This window comes from Erpetoichthys calabaricus, chromosome 3 (assembly GCF_900747795.2).
Source record: "Erpetoichthys calabaricus chromosome 3, fErpCal1.3, whole genome shotgun sequence".
In the NCBI taxonomy this organism is placed as follows: domain Eukaryota; kingdom Metazoa; phylum Chordata; class Cladistia; order Polypteriformes; family Polypteridae; genus Erpetoichthys; species Erpetoichthys calabaricus.
The window spans coordinates 203,837,152-203,858,534 of record NC_041396.2 but is presented as its reverse complement, the minus strand read 5'-3'; the positions used below and the strand labels follow the sequence as shown (position 1 = coordinate 203,858,534).

The window sequence follows — 21,383 nt, the reverse complement described above, 5'->3', positions numbered from 1 at the left end:
CTATAAAGTTCCAGATGTAAAATCAATACACAAAATGAGAAATAAAATGGATGTCTGTGATTATAACCATGTCACATGCTTGCATGCTTGAGATGGTTTCATGGGGCAAACTAAACAAAAGGAATAACTTTTTTTTTATTAAATTTATTAAAAGCAAGTAACATTCCTTACAAACAAGTCAAACTTGACAAAACTAAATTAAATTCACCCCCACACAAAAAATGAATAACTTTTTAAAAATGTAATCATCAAATGTAGCTATTGTTAAATCTACCACAGACTGCTTCAAAAAGAGAAGCATAAAAAATACGTGCAAAAGCCACCATTATTAAAAATAATCTTAGTTCAATTTCTGGCTCAAATGAGGTAGAAATTATCCTGACAGCACTTAGTGCAAGGATTTAATCTGAACAGGAATCCCAACCATTACAGAGCATGCTAACACTCACACCCACACATTTCCATACTGTGGCAGTTCAGAGACACCAGTCAGCTTGATGCATATATCATTGAAATGTTGGAAGAAAATGGACTGTCAGGAGTAAATTCACTATGACTCCTTTAGAACAGAGAAACTCCCCACAAACACTGCACAGGCCGGGTATTGAACGTTAGCCCCTGGATCTTTGAGACAGCAGTATTAACCACTGAATCTCAATATATTGAAGACCAATAGTGACTACTACAAAGAAATTGTTACATTTTTCCTGTTTAATATAAAGAATATCCCAGAGCAGCATGCTTAAATTTAGAAAGCATATATGTAAATGTTACTACTTAATCTGTAGCATTATTGGGTCTTTAAAATGTGGCACTTGTACACATGAAAGCATATGCTGTAAATGAATATACTTTACTTTTGTTAATCTAAGGGCTGATGTTAGTATTATTTTAGACATTTAGGACTGTGGACTAATCAGACCTAAAACAATTATGCTACATAGCTCATTTTAAAGGTTCACACCATACATAACACACATTGATTGATTTTTATTAGTCCTTAAGTAAAAATTACATTTGATGTTTATACCCATTGAGAGGCATTTTCTTTGGATTAAGTACAAATCAAATATATTTCTCCAAATATGTTATCATTTGCATATTATAATGTACATGATAGTAATAACAACACAGTCAACAGTTCTATGGGAACAAAGAAAAACAATTTCTTAGGAATTAAAAATAAATAAGATTTAAGAAACAAAGTGTAAAAAAGCTAAATATAACAAAAACAACAGAAGGTTGTGTAAACAAAGGTGACATGCCCAGATAAGCCTCAAAAAAGAAAATGTCATTTTCAGGATCTACATTGCCAAAATTAACATAAGGTTGTCGGTCATAATATTTTTTTAAGAAGTAGCATTGTAAAAATTAAATGCTATATAATACTGTTCATTAAAAAAAAAAACATACCTGTAATCTGGCCACTTGAACAGCAGAGAACTGTCTGACTCCATTAATAGAGGGCACCAGTCGATTATACAAGGCCTGAAAGAGACAAGGAATATTAATCATACTGTATAATGTTGATATTGGAAGTAAACATTTTTGCATGACTCAATTCAAAATACATTGAATTTTTATATATGACTAGTCAAAAGCTGCAAAAATATTTTTGTATTCGGAGGAAGGATTGGTAAAACTGCAAGTCCACTGCTTAATAATATTTATTCCTGTACACAGGGGCTATACCTAGTGGGGATGGCCAATTAATGACAATATTAATTGTGGGGTTGCAGGTAGTGCTGGGCGGTATGACCAAAATTCTATATCATGGTATTTTTCAAGATTGTACCGGTTTCACGGTATTCGACGGTATTTTTTTCCCATGCATGAGTTAATCACATTTTCCACTGCAATTACTGCAGTAGACTGGCTAAGAATAACCTATTCCACTGTCATGAGAATTGTACATTGTACAAAAAAACATTTTAATGTGCACACAAGTATTAATACAGGTTTGCATGGCTCCATAAAGTGATAGTTTTCAAAGGGGGGGGGGCACTAATGAAGAGAAGGAATCACACTGCATGACAGTTGCTGTCAAAATATAGAACCTTTTTATTGAACAAATTTTGCAAACAACTTAAACTAAAACTTTGACAACAAATTGTCAACTATCCAAAGAGGCGTTTAGTTGTATTGCACTGAACATGTCTTAGAAAAGGAATAAATGGCAAATATTTTTTGTAAACCAATTACACTTTGTTAATGTTAACAATCTCTGTCCACTGACATGTTAAAGTGACTTTTTAAACAACTTTACCATCATTAAACTGCATAATATATAAACTAATAAATAATAACAATAAAATAAATAATAGTGCAACTTCCAGTAATAATACTATTACATCAAAACTTCAAGCCCAGGTACATTACACAGTATTCACCAAACTAAAATAAAACAAGTGCAACTTGGAGATGACATCTTTACCAACTGAACCGTCATTAAGGCAAATTGCATTAATATAGACCTTGCTTCAAGCTAAGCTATATAATATATATATACTGTATATATATAATATATAATAAATAATAAAACTGCAACTTGAATTTATAATACTATTTGTTGTTTAGTGGGTCAAAAAAAACAAAAAAATGGTCCGTTTTTAAATCCAGTTCGCCATGTCTGTCTTCGTGGGCGCGATTGCTCGACCGCAGGGAGTTGATGAGGTGATTGGGGCGAGTCGCATCTGATCATTCTCAATTGCTTCGTCGGCTTAGTGTGGCGTGTGAATAAGGCGCTGAGCCCACGGACAGAGACATATATTTATGGGCCGGCAGGATGGGGGAAGGAAAAAAGAAAAGATAGAACACAAAGAGGTTAAAGAAGGGAAAAGGCAGTCATGGGAGATGATCCAGACACCAGGAAGGAGAAGGCAGCACAAGCTGGGGCTCCGTGAGGGAGTGCAGGCTTAGGCGATGTAGGGGCTGGTTCACCCCACTGAGTAAGCGTATGGAGTGGGGCGAGCGAAATGTAAGACCTCCAAATGGATCTGAGGAGTGACTGAGTGAGCACGAAGGAAGACGGGAGGTGTGCCGACCTCGGATGGTCTGGCTGCGCAGTGTGGCGGCAGCCAAAACAGGGGTTGGCAGAAAGCAGTTCGTGCTGCAAAGGCTCCATCAGCAACGCCAGTGAAGGGTGAGCCATGGAGACAGAAGGTGGTGTGCTGCGATCGGGCTAGGAGAGAGACTGCATTTTAACGGATATATTTATTATGGATTTTATCCCCACATTTCACTGGCTTTATGGATTTGCTATTTATTTGGGTACTGTATTTTTTTGAACACTGTCCAACGGACACTTTTGGTTTTACTTTGACTGTTTTTAACAAAAGCACTTGAGCACTTTCCAACATCCCCTGGCTTCAATGAGATTTCTCAGCTCATCTCGGTCATAACTATCGACGGTGTTGGTTCAACAGACTCCCATGTGGGAAGAGGGAGTCTGTAGGGGACCAGCACCGTCACAGTATTACACAGTAACCAGATACATTACACAGTATTGAAAAATAAAATAAAATAAAACAAATACAACTTGGCTTGCAGTATTATCCAGTAGTATAGAAACAGTATTCTTACATTTGAACATAATGCTCCACATCCGACCTTTTAAAACCAAAGTATCTACAGATAACAGACACAGCACCTTTTTTCGTCAAAAGTTCTTCTGTGTTATCATGTTCAACTTTATCGTCTCTTACAGCTTCAGTTTCAGAATGTTCCCTGTCCATTTTCACCGCTCAATACCTCCACTAACACATGTACTCTGTTGGATGCGTATTTTGCGGTGCACCAGTGAAAAAGGTCCCCCTTAAACATTTTCCCGCTGCGCCACGTTCCGAATGTTGTTTAGGCTATTTAAACTGGTGTTCCGGTATATGAAAAATCCATATCATAACAAAAATAAAAAACGGTTTTTGGTATGAACCGGTATACCGCCCAGCACTAGTTGCAGGTGCCCTAAGAGATAGTAGGTGGACCTTTGGCATTGTGTCACTGGTCCAATTACAGATCTCCCCTCAGTAGAAATTAATTTTGAGGGTTCCAGAAATGACCAAGGAACTGCTAACGGACTGGAATTTAAAGGGCCCTTCCAGCTTTAAGACTGGCAGGACAGAGATGGAAAAGCAGGTAATGACAATTGGAAGAGAGGCCACATGTGGTTGAAAAAAGGTTCAGTTAGGCTTGAAGGGTTGTTAATTTCCTGTAACTGCACCTGTCTTTTTATCATCTTGTATGCTGTGTACTTTTTCAATAAAAGCCTTACTTTTTGATACTTCCCTGGTCTTTTTTTGATCCCTTAGTTAGGTTCTGAAGTGGTAAAGAGTGGGCCCTGCAGGCCACTCTGTAGCTTTTTATTTGTATATAGTACCCAATTATTTATAATTTAATTGTGGCCTTCAGGCTAAGATTAGGCTGTAACATCCTAGGATTCTATCCACAACACACTGGAACCCTAACAGGTCTACTAAATCAGCCAGTGACCCAGCTGGTAGTTTCATGATTTGTCAATTAGATAAGGTTTAAATATATTACTTTATTTATAAGGGGGAATGTAAAGAAGCCATGCTAAAATGTTAAAATGACAGAATACAGCATTTTAGTAACTTCTCCAGCACACTCCTGAAAACACAAAATAAGGTGGGCAGAACTCATAAAAACAAAAAATAAATTAATATTACAAATTGTACATGAGAATTTACTTTCTGATTCTAGGAGAATTTTAGAATATAAAATAATAATGGAATAACAAAGTAGACATGATCTCTACCTTATCAGACTGAGTGGCTTCATGAAGGATTCTAGCATCGATTGCTGCTGCAAGCAGATTGTTTGCAGCTGTTATAGCATGGATATCTCCTGTTAGATGAAGATTAAACTGAATAAAAAACAAAAAAGCAATTTATGTCATTGTTCACAACACTCAAAGGCATTAGGAAATGGTGGCTTAATAAAAAAGAATAAAAAAAGAGTACAAAGAAATTGTTATTTTTCCAAAGATGCATTAATTTTCTTATATTGAAAAGTGCTGTAGTTTGGTTGTTAAATTTTTCAGCACACTCTGCATTAAGTCTGAAGTGTTTATAATGAATGTCAGTGATGAGGAGTTAGATAATGTGAACAGAATAGCAAAACCTCTGCACAGCACCTTTAAAGACAAGTTGTTTAGAAACATAAGCCACATCAAGGTATATAGATTTTGCCCAATCTGACAGTGGTGGTGCAGGTTTACAGTGGTTAGTGTAAATAAGATAAAAACAGAATATGAGAAAGCAGTGGAATTTTTTGTCAAGCAAAAAAAAGATATTAATTTCAGCCAGGATATACAAAAGAACAGCCTTTTGTAAGAATGCACGTTGCCTTAATAACTCCAGAAATATTTACAAAAAAAACTACCATACTAAGCCTGCACATAACCATAAACTGTTGTGGCATTAAGATAAAGCGGGTAAAACGGGAAATAAAAGGCAAGGGATTTCATCCCCTTTCTGGAAGAAGTGATATATACTGAAATATTTAAACTGTGGGAAATACAATACATCATATTTGCCAGAGTTGGTACCATGCTAAATTGACTCCTGGTCTTAATTTGGAAAATGTACACTTAAGAGATGTTTAATTTCCAAACTAAACAGATTAGAAAACAATTTCTATATTCAAATGAAAGGATGAAAATATATTTGCAGCCAACAATAAAGAAAAAAGAACTAAAAAAAAACACATTTCTAAAAAAGAAAAAATTACTAAAATTAATAATCATTTAAATATTCAAATGCCTAGATTTTAAAAAGCTAGCCCACAAACATCACAGCCACACTTATTTTTACCACCAAAAAGCCAAATGATGTTTCTTCTATCCTATTACATTGAAGGGTTTCTACACTACCATTTTAGGTAGTAGTGGCAAACCAACAGCTTCACCATGTCTGTCTATAATTAGACCCTTTTGGCATTCTGCATTAAACAAGCAAGGTAACAGTTTTGTGATGATATTTCAATTTCAGCAGTGAAAATTAATTGAAAACAATTCACAAAATTTACATCTATATCATCATGAGAAATATTATACAGTGCGGACACTCGAAAACCTAATCCATTATTAAGGTAGCACAGTACTTAACAAACAGCTAACATTAATAAGTGAATGTTTCACTCATGTCCACAACAATTCAATAAGATGATTAGCCCTTGGGATGTTGGAACTGTATGATAAAAAGCATCTCTAATATCAAGGGCTGTGCTGTGGGGCTGAAGGGTGGGTTGATTTCCTTTCCTCTGAGAGTACCACCAAAATGGTTTGAAGACCAGAGTGGATCAATATATATTTTTCCCCCCAAATATTTTATTGAAACATACATTGGTATCAAGTTACCTTGTCATCCATTGGCTTTTTTAGCATTTCATTATTGTAAGGAAAAAAGAAACATTGAAACATTCTGAATCTTAAAAAAATGAGTCAATTAAGAACAGAGAAAAAGATCTAGGGCGGCACGGTGGCGCAGTGGGTAGCGCTGCTGCCTCGCAGTTGGGAGACCTGGGGACCCGGGTTCGCTTCCCGGGTCCTCCCTGCGTGGAGTTTGCATGTTCTCCCCGTGTCTGCGTGGGTTTCCTCCGGGCGCTCCGGTTTCCTCCCACAGTCCAAAGACATGCAGGTTAGGTGGATTGGCGATTCTAAATTGGCCCTAGTGTGTGCTTGGTGTGTGGGTGTGTTTGTGTGTGTCCTGCGGTGGGTTGGCACCCTGCCCAGGATTGTTTCCTGCCTTGTGCCCTGTGTTGGCTGGGATTGGCTCCAGCAGACCCCCGTGACCCTGTGTTCGGATTCAGCGGGTTGGACAATGGATGGATGGATGGAAAAAGATCTATATTTTATTAGCAGTTGCAATTAGATCCAAATTAAGGAAATTGCTGGAATAAAAGCCTTCAGTCACTGTGACCTTACAGGATCTGTGTTTCACCCCACTGCCCTACTCCATCATAGGGCCATCCATCAGTTCAATTAATTAAACCCATTTATTTACCTTATTTATGTCAGCTAGTTCACATTTTTGTTGCAAAGAAAATTATGTATCATCTCTGGTCTCCAGGAGAACGCCCAGCCAGGAGAATACCCAAAAGAATATGAGGAGAATGTTGAAACTCTACAAAATGGACACAGAACTAGAGAGGGGCCTACATACTCTGAAACATATGTACAGTCTGGTCTATAAGCATTTGGGCAGTGACACAATTTTCATAATTTTGGCTCTGTACATCACAACAATGGATTTAACATAAAGCAATCATTATGTGATTGAAGTGTAGACTTTCAGCTTTAATTTAAAGGCTTTACCAAAAATATCATATGAGTCATTTAGGAATGAAAGCTATTTTTCTGCTTACCAACACCCCATTTCCAGGAGCTGAAAAGTATTTGGATAATTGACTGACAAGCTGTTCCATAGCCAGATGTGAGCAGCTCCTTCATTATTTCATTAATTATTAAGTAGTTAAAAGGTCTGGAATTGATTCCAAGTATGGAAGCTGCATATGGAACTCTCAAAATGAGGTCCAAAGAGCTGTCCATGCACATAAAAACAGTCCATCATTAGACTGAGAAAGCAGAAACATGAGGAGAGGTCAAATCAACCATTTGGTACATTCTTTAAAAGAAGGAACATACTGGTGAACTTAGCAACACCAGAAGGTCTGGAAAACCACAGAAGACAACTGTGCTGGATCAGTGCAGAACTTCTGTCTTTGGTGAAGAAGAACTCCTTCACAACATTTAACCAAACCATGAACCACCTCAAGTCTGTTTATCTGGGTGTGAGGTACCTGGAGTTGTATAGGGTAAATAATATATTGTTATTTGAAGCATATGCATTTTATGTATGTTCCATATCTACAACGTTCTATGTAAATGTAGGATGAGAGGAAATGTGAGGCAAGAAATGTTGAACACATACCTAAAACAGAAACTTTTTTATGTTATGGTACTAATGACAGAATTTTGACAAGAAGTTTATAATGTGTGAAGGCTGAAGTCTAAATATCGTACAGTGATCCCTCGCTATATCGCGCTTCGCCTTTCGCGGCTTCACTCTATCGCAGATTTTATATGTAAGCATATTTAAACATATATTGCAGATTTTTTGCTGGTTCGCGGATTTCTGAGGACAATGGGTCTTTTAATTTCTGGTACATGCTTCCTCAGTTGGTTTGCCCAGTTGATTTCATACAAGGGACGCTATTGGCAGATGGCTGAGAAGCTACCCAACTTACTTTTCTCTGTGTCTCTTGCGCTGACTTTCTCTGATCCTGACGTAGGGGGTGTGAGCAGGGGGGCTGTTCGCACACCTAGACTATACGGACGCTCGTCTAAAAATGCTGAAAGATTATCTTCACGTTGCTACCTTCTGTGTGCAGCTGCTTAGTGAAGCGACATGCTGCACGGTGCTTCACATACTTAAAAGCTCAAAGGGCACGTATTGATTTTTCACTCTTTGTTTTTATCTGTCTCTCTCTCTCTCTCTCTCTCTCCCTGCTCCTGACGGAGGGGGTGTGAGCTGCTGCCTTCAACAGCTTTGTGCCGCGGTGCTTCGCATACTTAAGCCAAACAGCCCTATTGATTTGTTTGCTTTGCTCTCTGTTTCTGACAGCCTGTGATCCTGACACGCACTCCTTTGAAGAGGAAGATATGTTTGCATTCTTTTAATTGTTAGACAGAACTGTCATTTCTGTCTTGTCATGGAGCATAGTTTAAACTTTTGAAAAAGAGACAAATGTTTGTTTGCAGTGTTTGAATAACGTTCCTGTCTCTTTACAACCTCCTGTGTTTCTGCGCAAATCTGTGACCCAAGCATGACAATATAAAAATAACCATATAAACATATGGTTTCTACTTCGTGGATTTTCTTATTTCGCGGGTGGCTCTGGAACGTAACCCCCGCGATGGAGGAGGGATTACTGTATAACAAAACAAGTGTGCTTTTACTCAAAAATATAACTGAAGATATAATAATCAGGTTAGGGTACGACACTGACATGACCGCTTGGTTCAAAGTGGTAAGAACTGCAGACTCATAATCAAAAGGTTGGTTCGATTCTGGGCACTTCCTAGAATTACCATTTTGAGTACTGAGCTGCTCTTATTGTTACTATTATAGAATAAAAACATACACTTGATTTGAGTCTGTAACAGCCAGTGTAAATTTATGGTATTTGTAAAGGTTAGTTTTTTTTTATTATTCAGTTTTATTCTCTCAGTCACGTTCACGTTCCCCCTGATCTGACACTGGTGTTTTCAAATAAAGATGTGCTATAACAGAGGTGAACTCAGATGAGGATGAGGGTTCTACATCGGAGAAAGAGAACAGAAGCTCTCCCCACAAGAAACGTCCACTCACACATAACAATGCAGATGCACCAGGCATAAAGGCGAAAGATGGCACCGTTTGGATGCAGCAACAGGTTGGGTGTCATCCTGCCAGTGAATCTGACACACACATTTACCCTGTACAATTCCAGGTGCCTCACACCCAGATAAACAGACTTGAGCTGGGAGAACTTTTTGTCTGAGTTGAGCTGCGGTACTGGGGGGATGGGAAAACAGGCTGCTTGCTGCTTGTGCTGATCGACACGTTTGCAAAACAAAAGACACTAATGGAGAGGTGCGAAGGAATTTAAGGTGACCCGGGATTGCAAGTTTTTTCATAGGCTTCAAGGATTCTTGTGTTAAAGACAGAGGGTTTACCACGAGGTGCAAAGTACAGGTAAACCTCAAGCACAGAATGGACAGCATTAGACTTTGCCAGAAAACATTTTTTAAAAGCTTGGCCAGTTCTGGAACATTTTTCATTGAACAAAGGAAACTAAGATCAATATATACCAGAATGTTGGAAAGAGAAGATTATGGAGAAGTGAAGAAATGGCTCATGATCCGATGAATACCACATCATCTGTGAAACATGGTGGAGGCAATTTTATGGCATGATTATGCATGGCTATGAACTGAAGTCAGTCACTAGTGTTTATTGATGATATGACTGCTGGCAGAAGTAGCAAGATGAATTCTGAAGAGTACAGGGCTATACTATCCACTCAGATTTAGCCAAAAGCTGAAAAGAAAAACTGATAGGGCAATGCTTCACAGTAGAGATGGACAATAAGCCGCAACATACTGCAAAATCAAAGAAATTGCTTTTCAGGGCAAAGAAGCGGAATATTCCTCAATGGCCAAGACAATAGACTGACTCAGCCCAATTGGATATGTATTTCATTTGCTGAAGACAAAACTGAACGCTGAAAGTCCAACAAACAAGTTGCAACTGAAGACAACTGCAGTAAAGGCCTGGCAAAGTATCACTAGGGTAGAAACAGAGCACTTTGAAAATGGCCATGGGTTTCACACTTCAGGCAGTCAATGAATGTAAAGGGTTTTTAACCAAATGATCATTATATGCATGATTATGTTATTTGTCCAAATACTTTTGAGCCCCTGAAAATATGGGGACCATGTATAAAAATGTCTTTCTTTTCTAAACAGCTCATACAATATTTTTGTTAAATCCTGTAAACGTTAGGGGTCGCTGTTGCCCCGTTAACCCCAATAGACAGATGCTCTGGACACCAAGTAAAAGTCCCAAGAAGTATTTTAATACTTTTTCTTCTTAGTGACAGTACCTTAAGCACCGCAGCCACAATAAGCATACACAGGTAAATACTCAAAATATACACAATTCTCTCTCTAACTCTCCTCCACACCGCCCAGCAAGCTTTGTCCATCTCTACCCTGTTATAATAAGTTTGTTATAATATTAAGTTTGGTGTCACTGTCTCTGTGCGAGTTGTTTTATGGATTCATTCACACATGCAGACCAAGTATAGCACACAGGGGCTAGGCTGCATTTAGAAACCACTAGTCTAGCAGTTTGGAAAATGAGACAACTGCAAGTAGGCATTGTGCTATTCCTGTATTTTTGGAGGTGGGGTTGAGTCCTTTCCTGTCCTTGTTTGGAGATCAGAGAGAGAGCCTTCACGTGGAGAAACCAGTATATAAGGCTTGGACTGCTGCCCAGACACTTTGAAATCTGTGGACGGACGAATGGGTGATTGCGTCATTCGTCCCGAAAAACCTTTCAGCACAGCGACGGAAAATGGCAGACTGTATACATCAAGTTCCCACCTTGATATTGTCATGCCATGGCTTCCTTCGTCTGTAATGCCACGTAAAGTTGTCAGTAAAGAAAGCTAAGGAATATCTTTTTCTCTTATGTGATTTGTACTGCCGTATCACTATGGGAGGGATATTGCCTTTTAATATCATATCTCTATATTTTTCGGTTACTTAAAACGCCGCAATTTCAAAAGAACACATTCCCAGAAAGCTAGTGCCTTCTACGGAAACACACCCGACTCTGGCTCGCTTGCTGTGTCTCTTCAGTTGTCTTTTAAATAGTGCCTGACCCGGAAGTGCTTCTGTTCTTCCTCCCACGTGATTTGCCAGCACTTCTGGGTCAGAAGGAGAACTCAAGTTCTTTAGTCAGCCTGGAAGTACTTCGGGGCTCCCATCTGTGTAATCCATTAGTACTTCCGAGATATAGGGAAAGCATGACTCCCCAGGTCCTTCAACAGCTCCCCGTGGCGGCACCCACAGCACCCAACAGGGCTGAGAAACCAAACTCCAATTCCCAGGATGCCCTGCGGGAATCTGGGGCACCACTATACTCCAGGGAAGCTGCCATCTAGCGTCTTGGGGGAGGCAGTGTCCAGAAGTTGCTGCCTTCCCCCATGCTTTCATTCTCAGGGCGTCCCGGCCAGGTTCAGATGCCGGCCATCCATCACAACACCTAAAATTAAAGGTGAAAGTCTATACTTCAATCATATATTGATTGTTTTGTTTCAGATCCATTATGGTGGTGTACAGAGCCAAAATTATGAAAACTGTGTCACTGTCCAAATACATATGGACCTGACTGCATATTTAAAAATCTAACACAACATCGCTGTACAGTATGTTTTTCTGCGGAAAATAAGGGAATACATGTACTTCCCACTCAAAGCTGTGTCCACAAAAAATTACAGTATATGTCCTTTCCCTCATTCAGTGAAAACTTTGGTAATAAGCAATTATCAGAAACCTAACTCCATCTAAAATATAACTTTCATATTCAAAATATATGACTATGTCGTTAATTTATTAACAACTAGACATTAAGCCCATTACAATAACGGGCGCTAGAACAGTAGTGCATAAGTCTATATTAAATGCCAAAGCCTAAAGTAAAATAATAATAAAAATAAAATAGAAACGTATATGACAATACAGTAAGTATAATTAATGTTACATTTATCCTCTCCTCTATGGCTGTTGATTGATGTGTTGTGTCTGTTTGAAGATCTCCTATCCTGCCTCTCTTCATTTTAGCTTGCTGTGGCGTCTCTCCAGCAAGTACTGTGCAGTTCCCCAGCAAGTATTTTAATCTGTGCTGGTGTGCAGCTGATTATTGTATGTGTGCCGTCTCCCCAGCAACGGATTTTATGTGTGCGAAAAAAAATCTACTTTTAAAAGTCATCCTATTGTAATATCATGAAAATTCGTATATTTAGGAAAACTCCTTCAACGACTGACACTTTACACTTTACTGGGCCAAGCTTCTTAATCGCAAATCTGACATCCTCAGAGTGAACACTTGCACAACAACAAACACTAATCCCACCTCTTTGGGGAAGCTGGTCTCCGCGTCTCAGTACCCAATTGGATTTTTCGTGCCTTATGTTTTAGGTCTTACCTCATTTACCGAAATCCGATTGGATTGGCTGTGTGATATTTTATAGGTCCCGCCCTCTCTGTCTTGTGTGACACGTCAGGCGGCCTTTGAAGCATCTGCTAGAGGCCAGTGACTCTGCCACTCATTCCGCCCTTCCCTGCACTTCCACCTTGTCCGTAATATGCGTTTAATTTTCTGTCACAACAGTGGGCAGAGTCTCCCCAGGAACTGATGTAATGTGTGGCATGCAGCTGATAATCGTGCCTGTGGCGTCTCTCCAGCAAGTACTGTGCAGTTCCCCAGCAAGTATTTTAATCTGTGCGCGGCCGTGAGTACCCAATCAGCACTCTCCCCAGCAATGATGTCCTTTACTAAAGAGTGCCCCGCACATGCGCACTTCACCAGAAGACACACACACACACGGACACATGGACGCACACAGGGGTTTTATTAAAGAGGATGGCAACTTCCTATAAATTTACATCACTTGACTATTGGTCTTCAATGTGATGCATGAAAATTTAACCACTATACTCACAGTATTGAAAAAAAAACACTAAGTAAATTAAAAGAAATGGTGTAGATTTTATCTTCAGCAAAGTGATTTCTCAAAATTTGATCATAATTGTGAGTTGCTGAATGTTGGGTGAAATATATTTTAAAAGAATTTTGCAAATATTTTGCATACATACAATTACAAACTTGATATAGAAAGTTTACACAAAATATATCAACTATATACCTGCTTTGCTTTTGTCACAACTAAAAAAATGTGCATGACAGGGGAATATTTTAGGCATATAACTTCAACTGAACTGACTTAAAAATATTATTTTTGTATTTCTATTTAAAAGCAAAATTTGGGAGTCCAACAATAAGTTCTGCTTTTTTGGATATCATAATATGGTAAAAAAAAAAGAAAAAAGAAAATAGTTCAATAACATTCAGAAATAGTGGAACAAAAATAAAAATAAAAAACAAACACTATTCAGCTATACTGAAATAACTTCACAGTTCTGACTTCTTATTACATCCATTTTCTTAAAACAAACACAATGTCACCTCTTTGAAGTGCAGGAGCATACAGTCCACTGCTCATTACCCCATGACTAACAATAAAGGGTACCTACCTCTTCCATGGGAATAACTTGAGCATATCCACCTCCAGCTGCTCCGCCTAGAAGAAAAAACAGTCCTTTGACTTTCATTCAACTGGATACATTTAAAACATAGTTTTAAACGTCTAACTTCTCAACTCTAAAAAGCATACCATGATATTACTTAACACAACTTATGAATTATCAGTTAAATAAATCAAAAAGTTACATGCTATTGCAGCTGTGTTAACCTTGGGGGTTTGTAATGCGGAGTTATTGAATCTGAATTGCTCAGACATTCTAGATAAATTGCAAAATATTGTTTTTGAAGTGCAGAGCTCTCTCCCTAACTTATAAAGATCACTCCTTAAGTAGAAAATAATTTTTCTACATCCTGATAACAAAACCCTTACAAATTACATTCACTCTGGGAAGTTAAAAGCAAAAATAAAATAGCATTACAAATTTTACCACATACCAACAAAAATATTCTAAACTGTTAATGTTGTGTGACTTATTGATTCCTGCAGACCCTGCTAAAGAGAAGTTTCTCCTTGTACTTAATATGTTCAGTGGCAGTTTTGTCATAGTCACTAAAGATTTTAATTCAATCCAACTGAAGTTTTCAAAAATAAATACTGGTGTTTTTCAGTTCTTTATTCTTTGAAAAAGAGTACTCTAGGACAGGCTGATACAGCTCTGGTTTTGTTTCACAAAATACTGTGTCTTCTTGTTTCCATCTACTGTATACTCCATTCACCCATTTACAGTATTTTATATTGTATTGTGCTCAATATGGAGTCTTTAATGTATTTAATTGGGATTTTTGCCATCAACAACAAAAAACTAAAATTAAAGTGAAATCAGAATGTTTCAGATTCTCATAAATTATTTATAATGAAAATACAAAAAAAGTATTCAAAAGTTAATATTTGCAACAAGGAACATGAGAAGAAATTGCAGCTGTAGCTTGTTCAGGATTAATGTATACCAGCTTTGCACCTTTAGATACTGTTATTCTTGCACATTCCTATTGATCAAGTTACTATACAGCTCACTCTCTCTCTCCATTCCATATGTCGATTTATAGTGTTTAAAAGGGTCTTTTGTAAGGAGGACACATCTTACTTAAGCTTGATTAACAATTTTACTGTTTTACAGTAAATATGTGATTGAGACCTTTGGCATTTTAACGTATAAAGAATACAGAAGCTATGAAGAAAGATTCTTGTACTCACTAATCATGGAGCTATAGAGTAACAACATGTCGCATGTTGATTAGCACAAGCAAGTATAAATTTCACTGTGCTCTTCTTATGTGACAATACTGATGTTATTTAAATATCTGCGCTGTGAAGTTTACTAGCATATCAACAATATCTTTCAGTTTTATTGCAGTAGAGAATAATAAACTGATTTTATTTAATTGATTATTAAGAATATATAACATACAGGTAAAATTTCGTTACAACGAATATCTTTACAACACAATTTTCATTACAACAAAGTATTCTTATGGTCCCGACAGCTTCCCCATATGACACGTGTCCATAGAAATCGCGTTACTACGAAGTACATTCAACAGATACTTTCATTATAATGAAGTGCACAAAAGACCTTGAAATGCCTGAATGAATCATCCACAGAGCAGTTAGTTCTGTGGCAGCAGCTCAGTTGTGCACAATGATCCCCAAACAGAACATAATTTTTTTTCTGTTTTTTTTTTTTTTTGCCTTTTTTGTTTCCTGCGGTTTTCAGTGATACCTTCTGCTTATTCCTCGTCAACATTTGAAAAACATTTATTGGAATTTAACTCATTGTCACCCTCCTATAGAAACGGCAGACACGTAAAAACGATAACAGTTCATGTTAGAAAAAAAAAAACTACGTTTTTGCAGCTCTTGACTGTGGCAAAAAGACGTTGCCAGTGAATTCGGAATTTTGCCATTGACACTGTCAACTTTCTTGAAAGACAGAGCAAAAAAAGTAAAAAATCTCGGGTTGCAAACGTATGTGAACTGCTGCACTTGAAGATGTCGAAAAAGCAGTTTTTATGTGGTTCAATGATTCTCGTTCAAGAAACATTCCTATTAATGCGGCACTCATTCAAGAAAATGTGAGGTTTGTAAACTCTCTTAGGACCTTCCACAACTGGACAACAAGCCAAAGAGCGTCCCAAAGTGCGATCTCCGCGTCTGTACAGGGCAATAGCAGATATGCTGCGTCTCTCCGCCAAAGTAAACAGAAAAGATCTCGAGGGGCGATGCAAGGTTAGTGGCACGTAAACTGTAAATGCAGATACTGTAACAGGATTACTTGATCAATGTCCTGGCCATGACTCTGCCTGACTGCTGTGTCTGTGTATAGCAGAGTGGCAGATCACGCTACAATAAATAACTGTACCGTTCCTGTTTCAAGCTGAATAAAGCTGGTTTTGCTATAGTACTGAGACTAAGCCTCGTGTTTTGGGGTGCAAGACAGGGACTTATAGTGCGACCCTGATCTTTTATGATTTGCTTCTGTGGTGCTTCATTGCAGCGCTGTGAGCCTCCTATTGCCCTGCCCCAGCAATGGACAAACAATCTTCCACAGAGGCTGCAATCGTGCTTCAGGACGCACTTCAGCGTGTCGTTCCCATTGGGTGGGGAGTGGGGGGGGGGAGCTCTCAAAAGAGTTCAGAAACCTCACGATGTGAAGAAGAAATAATGATTCGGCTCCTGACTGATAACTGTGCAGCCCACAACATGCTTCCACATTTAGATAATATTCGCGTTGAATTCCTCCCACCCAATTGCATGCCAGCGCTTCAGCCATTGGATTTGGGCATCTTTCGCACCCTGAAAGTATATTATCGCAAGGAAATGCTGAGAAAAATTCTCATCAGCATAACTTGTAGGCAGGAGGATATTAAAATTAACGCGAAAGAAGCTATTGAAATGATTGCAAACACCTGGATACAAGTTAAAGAAAGCACTATAGTAACAAATACAGAATCTCATTACAACAAAATTTTACCTGTATAATGTATATTGACTACTTGTTTTTTTAAGTAATTTATATTTTGCTTTTTGACAGGTTCTTAAATAAATACAAATCTTTAAATTTACTGTACACACAATACATCAATGCTCTTTAACTAGACAATACATCCATGCTTTGATGTAATAAAGGGCACAATTATATCTTAAGAACTAAAAACTACTGCATTTAGCAATCACACTTTGACAGACGCTTTTATAAAAGACTGGGTGGCCTGCATAGAATGTAAAGCTTTCTGAAATTCCAACTTGTTTTCTGCTTCTTGGGCATTTGCCAAACTTTTGACAAAGAACAGGGTAGTTCTTTGTTTAATAAACTATAGAAAAATATGAGGTACAGTACCTTTCACTCCAAAGGTGGGGCCCTGGGAAGGCTGTCTCAGACAAGCAAATGAATTGAGCTTAAGTTGTGCAGTAAGGGCTTGAACCAGGCCTATGGTTACTGTACTTTTGCCCTCTCCAAGAGGTGTTGGAGTTATCCTTAATTAGAAAGGGAAAAACACATAATGTGGATAAATATATTTTTAAAAATGTTGTTATACAAAATGTAATTCTGTACAGGTAGTACATCATCAAAAGTAATAAAGCCCTAACATCTGAAGTAATGAAATAACAAGTTCTAACGATATTGAGATCAAAACAGTTCTGAGATTTAACATTAGATACATACTGCATGACCAAAAGTTTTCAATGACTGTTAAATTTTATGTCAAAATACATCAATGATTATGATATCTCTATAATCAAACAACTCAAATTAATGAGACTGTGATGACACTGCGCCAATGGCATCTCACAGGGTCAATCAAAGTACTGATGTTTGAAATTATAACACCTGTATAGTCCTAATCAAATAGGCTAAGATTTTATGAAAATTACACATAAATGAAGGTCATACCGGCCAATGCTAATACACTATATACTTGTGAAAAACAATTTCAGACAAACAACAAAATGTATCAGGCACACCACGCAGGAAGACGACACTCTGGATAGATTATTTTTTCAGGACAGTCTGGTAGCACTTGGAAAATTCCTCAGAAGGACATAAAGTAGTCTTTTACCACCAAAACTTTTTTGAGAAAAAGCAAACTGAGCACGAAATGAAAAATCCAAACCCACTATAGAGTGTGCAGATTCTACAGCAACCATCTTTAACATTTTTTTTATTTTTCAGAATGAGATTTTAAAACTTTTTCAAACATTTATGCCAACTTTAAACAATATTTTGGGGTGAAACAAATATATATTGGGCTGCTGGAAAACACGTTCCAGACACTAGTGTCTTCAACAACACATACTGGCACAACCATGCCAACAAAAAAGACTAATATTGAGGCACAATATGATTTTTCTTTACAAATACTAGGGGGCTCCGCCCCCTGTTCACTTCGCTCACCAACCCCTGGGTTTGGTTAACCGAATATACAATTTAAAGGGATTGTTTTTTTCATGGGAATTGTTACAAATGTATTATTTTCACTTTTATTTTAAAACTTCAGTAAAAACAATATTTGGAATTAACTTTTCTTCAAGATCGCATTGAATTTTGATTCTGTTTTTGGACTTACATTGTGACAATGCAATGTATAACTGCCTGTGAGTGAATATCATTTCTTTTTCTTTAATAAAAGAACCGTCTTTTTCGAATGTTTGTCCCTGTGATTTGTTAATTGTCATAGCAAAAGCTATTCTCACAGGAAACTGTAAATGTTTTCATACAAATGGCATATCAAGATCTCCTTTGGTGTCTAATGTCATTCACGGAATATTTACTACATTACCTTTCTTGTCACCTGTTAAAATTTTACGTTAGAATTGTTCGACCAATTTTTAATACATATAATCTTGTCCCATTGCATAATCCATCACTCATACATAAATTATGCAATAACACTATGATACATCCTTCTTTCAACAGCAATTCAGCCAGTGGGAGATGGGACGGTGTTAACGCTTGTAGATATTCTATGGGGTTTTGTAAATTGATGTTTTCATATTCTGCACCATCACCACCAACTGCTTCAGCATTGTCTAATGACCTGCAAGAAGAACAGTACAAAAGGAGAACATCTCCAGTATTATTTACTGAAGGAAACTTTCTATTAGCTGACTAACTCATAAAAAGAAGAGATTCTAGGCCAAATATAGAGATATTGATATTGAGATATGAGAATTCACCACAGCACATGCTTTAACTTGTTTATATTGTGTTGTATTTGTTTAGGAAAGAGAAATAAATTGGCAGTACACCATAAAAAATATAGACATCCAAGATAAGGATTAGGATGTGAGGAATCACTAGGTCGATCCCTTAACTATTTCATGTTACGTTTATTTACCAGATTATTTACAGACCACATGAATACAGTGGAATTATTCACATATTTCTACGATGGAACACAGGATTATTAAGAGACTTGTTAGAGATAACACAGTGGGTCACAGGAGAGAAATTAAACCACATTCTTCTGGTTTACAATCTTGTTAGAAGATCACACCTCCCATTCCCAGTGTCATAAATCCACATTATAGCTTCCAAAGAATCTTTTTGCTATGTTTTTCAAAATTTTACTTTTATATATTTTACTGTTTATTATTTTCAATGTTATGATGATGTCATCATCACTAAGCCATTTTAAAATGTTTTATATCATGATTGCTTGCATTTTGTGGTATCTTTGCCAGATCTTGTTGTTTGTGGTTGCTATGCCTGTTGTTGGTCATGTCACATGTGGATCATATTTGGCGTATATAAAATGATGATGCACAACAGTTTGTAACCTATTGTTGAATATTTTTAAAACAACATTTGCTGCAGAATTTTTAGAAGAACCCTAATTTTGTTTTGGATCTTTGGCTGGTTTCTCCTTTTTTAAAGTCGATCTATTCTGGTTAGAGATATGGTTTTGCTGATTCAGTTTAATTTGACTTTTCTGAAAACAGACCTTCAGCCTGTCTTCTGATATCACTTTGCTGTCTTCCCCAGTAGTAATTTCTATTATCTGGCATAATCCTTAAAAAATTAAACATTTCCAATGTCACTTAGTCTTCCTCAAAGCATTTTATTGCACTTGGCCTTGCAGCATCTGGTCAGGGAATAACCAAATACTGATCTTCTTTAAAGATGTATATAGATACTACTGAGATGCAAGTGCCTATTTATTATAAAGCTAATGAGATCATAACTGAAATGAGACAATTTACTGTCAAATGGCAATGCAGTGTTGTCATCTTTTAACATTTCTGGATGATCCCTAATCCTGGACACAATTCTGTCATTTGTCCCAGAATTCACACTAGAAATGGGATATTCACTGATAGTGTTCTCTAAGTATAAAGTCCAGAGGAGTTCTGGACAAGGCTAAAGAGCGCAATCATTGTGTACTCAGGGTTTTGGTAATAAAGTTGAGTAGTCTGCAGTCCCATTACACTCTTCAGGAACAGGACAAAAAGATGACACTTACCATTCATTGTACACATGGATAAAAACAACAGATAATACAAAAGATAAAAATGTTTAAAAAGTATATATCAGTTATTTTACACTGTGAATTTCCGAGTGTAAACAAACTAAAAGGAAACACTTATAGAAAAGAAATAATTCTGATTGCAATCCTTTTTAAATTACTCCATGTATAATTAGAATGATTGACAAGCTTTGTACTATATTTGATTATTACTTCAAACTTTTAATTATATTTGAACTTGATTTATTTATAACACTATAAACTATTAATCACCAACAACACAGACATGTAACTGCTGTGCAAGTTCAACCAGATCCATGCCCAGCAGATGTTTTTTATTTTATCCATGCTTCAAGAAGGAAAGGACAAGACAGACTACAGTGGAAGCAGCATAAAAGAGAGATGCATGCTGTGAAAGAACTGCTTGTTTCTATCATAACCTGGCAGTACTCTGTCATTTGTTGATTTAATGTGTAATAAACAGACATTACTAGAAAAAAAGCAAAAAGTGAAAACGTATATAAAGACCCATGGTGTCTTGTAAATACAGTAAAGAATACACATGATTATGTAGCCTCGACCGCCAAACGTGAAGGCCAACCTTCAGGGGCCATGCTTGACAGTGTATTAATTTATAAAAGGCAGAAACTTATAGCTATTTTAAAATAACATTACTGAAACAGACAGCACACATCTGTGGTCTTTTATGAAGGGCTTTGGTATCTTATGAACATCTATCAGCTGAAAATGCCTTACCAAATAAAATAACTGGATTAAAAACATGTAACACACTATTATTGCAATACTTTCTTATATATTTAATTTTAAAATTTTCAAAAATTAAATAATGGTACTTGGTAGAAAATATATGCATTGTAAATGGAAAGCAAGAAAGTCTTTTTCAACATTGATGAATTCGGTAAAACAGTCATGGCTATGCCGTAGTGCAAGAAATCATGATCAAATACATGTTTGATTTATTTTTGTTTTCAATGACAATACAACTTATAATTGTATTATTAGCCA

General features: G+C 37.1%; 1 protein-coding gene across 1 annotated transcript in view; it reads right to left on the bottom strand.

The window, feature by feature from the left end:
• Positions 1-21,383, bottom strand: part of mthfd1l (methylenetetrahydrofolate dehydrogenase (NADP+ dependent) 1 like) — a 372,644-nt gene that overhangs the window by 234,226 nt on the left and 117,035 nt on the right. The window contains exons 12-15 of the mRNA XM_028797690.2: positions 17,231-17,367; positions 13,883-13,929; positions 4,775-4,882; positions 1,414-1,488 (exon numbers count right to left, since the gene is read on the bottom strand). Coding sequence (XP_028653523.1) covers positions 1,414-1,488; positions 4,775-4,882; positions 13,883-13,929; positions 17,231-17,367 — 367 coding nt within the window. The remainder of the gene's footprint in view (positions 1-1,413; positions 1,489-4,774; positions 4,883-13,882; positions 13,930-17,230; positions 17,368-21,383) is intronic.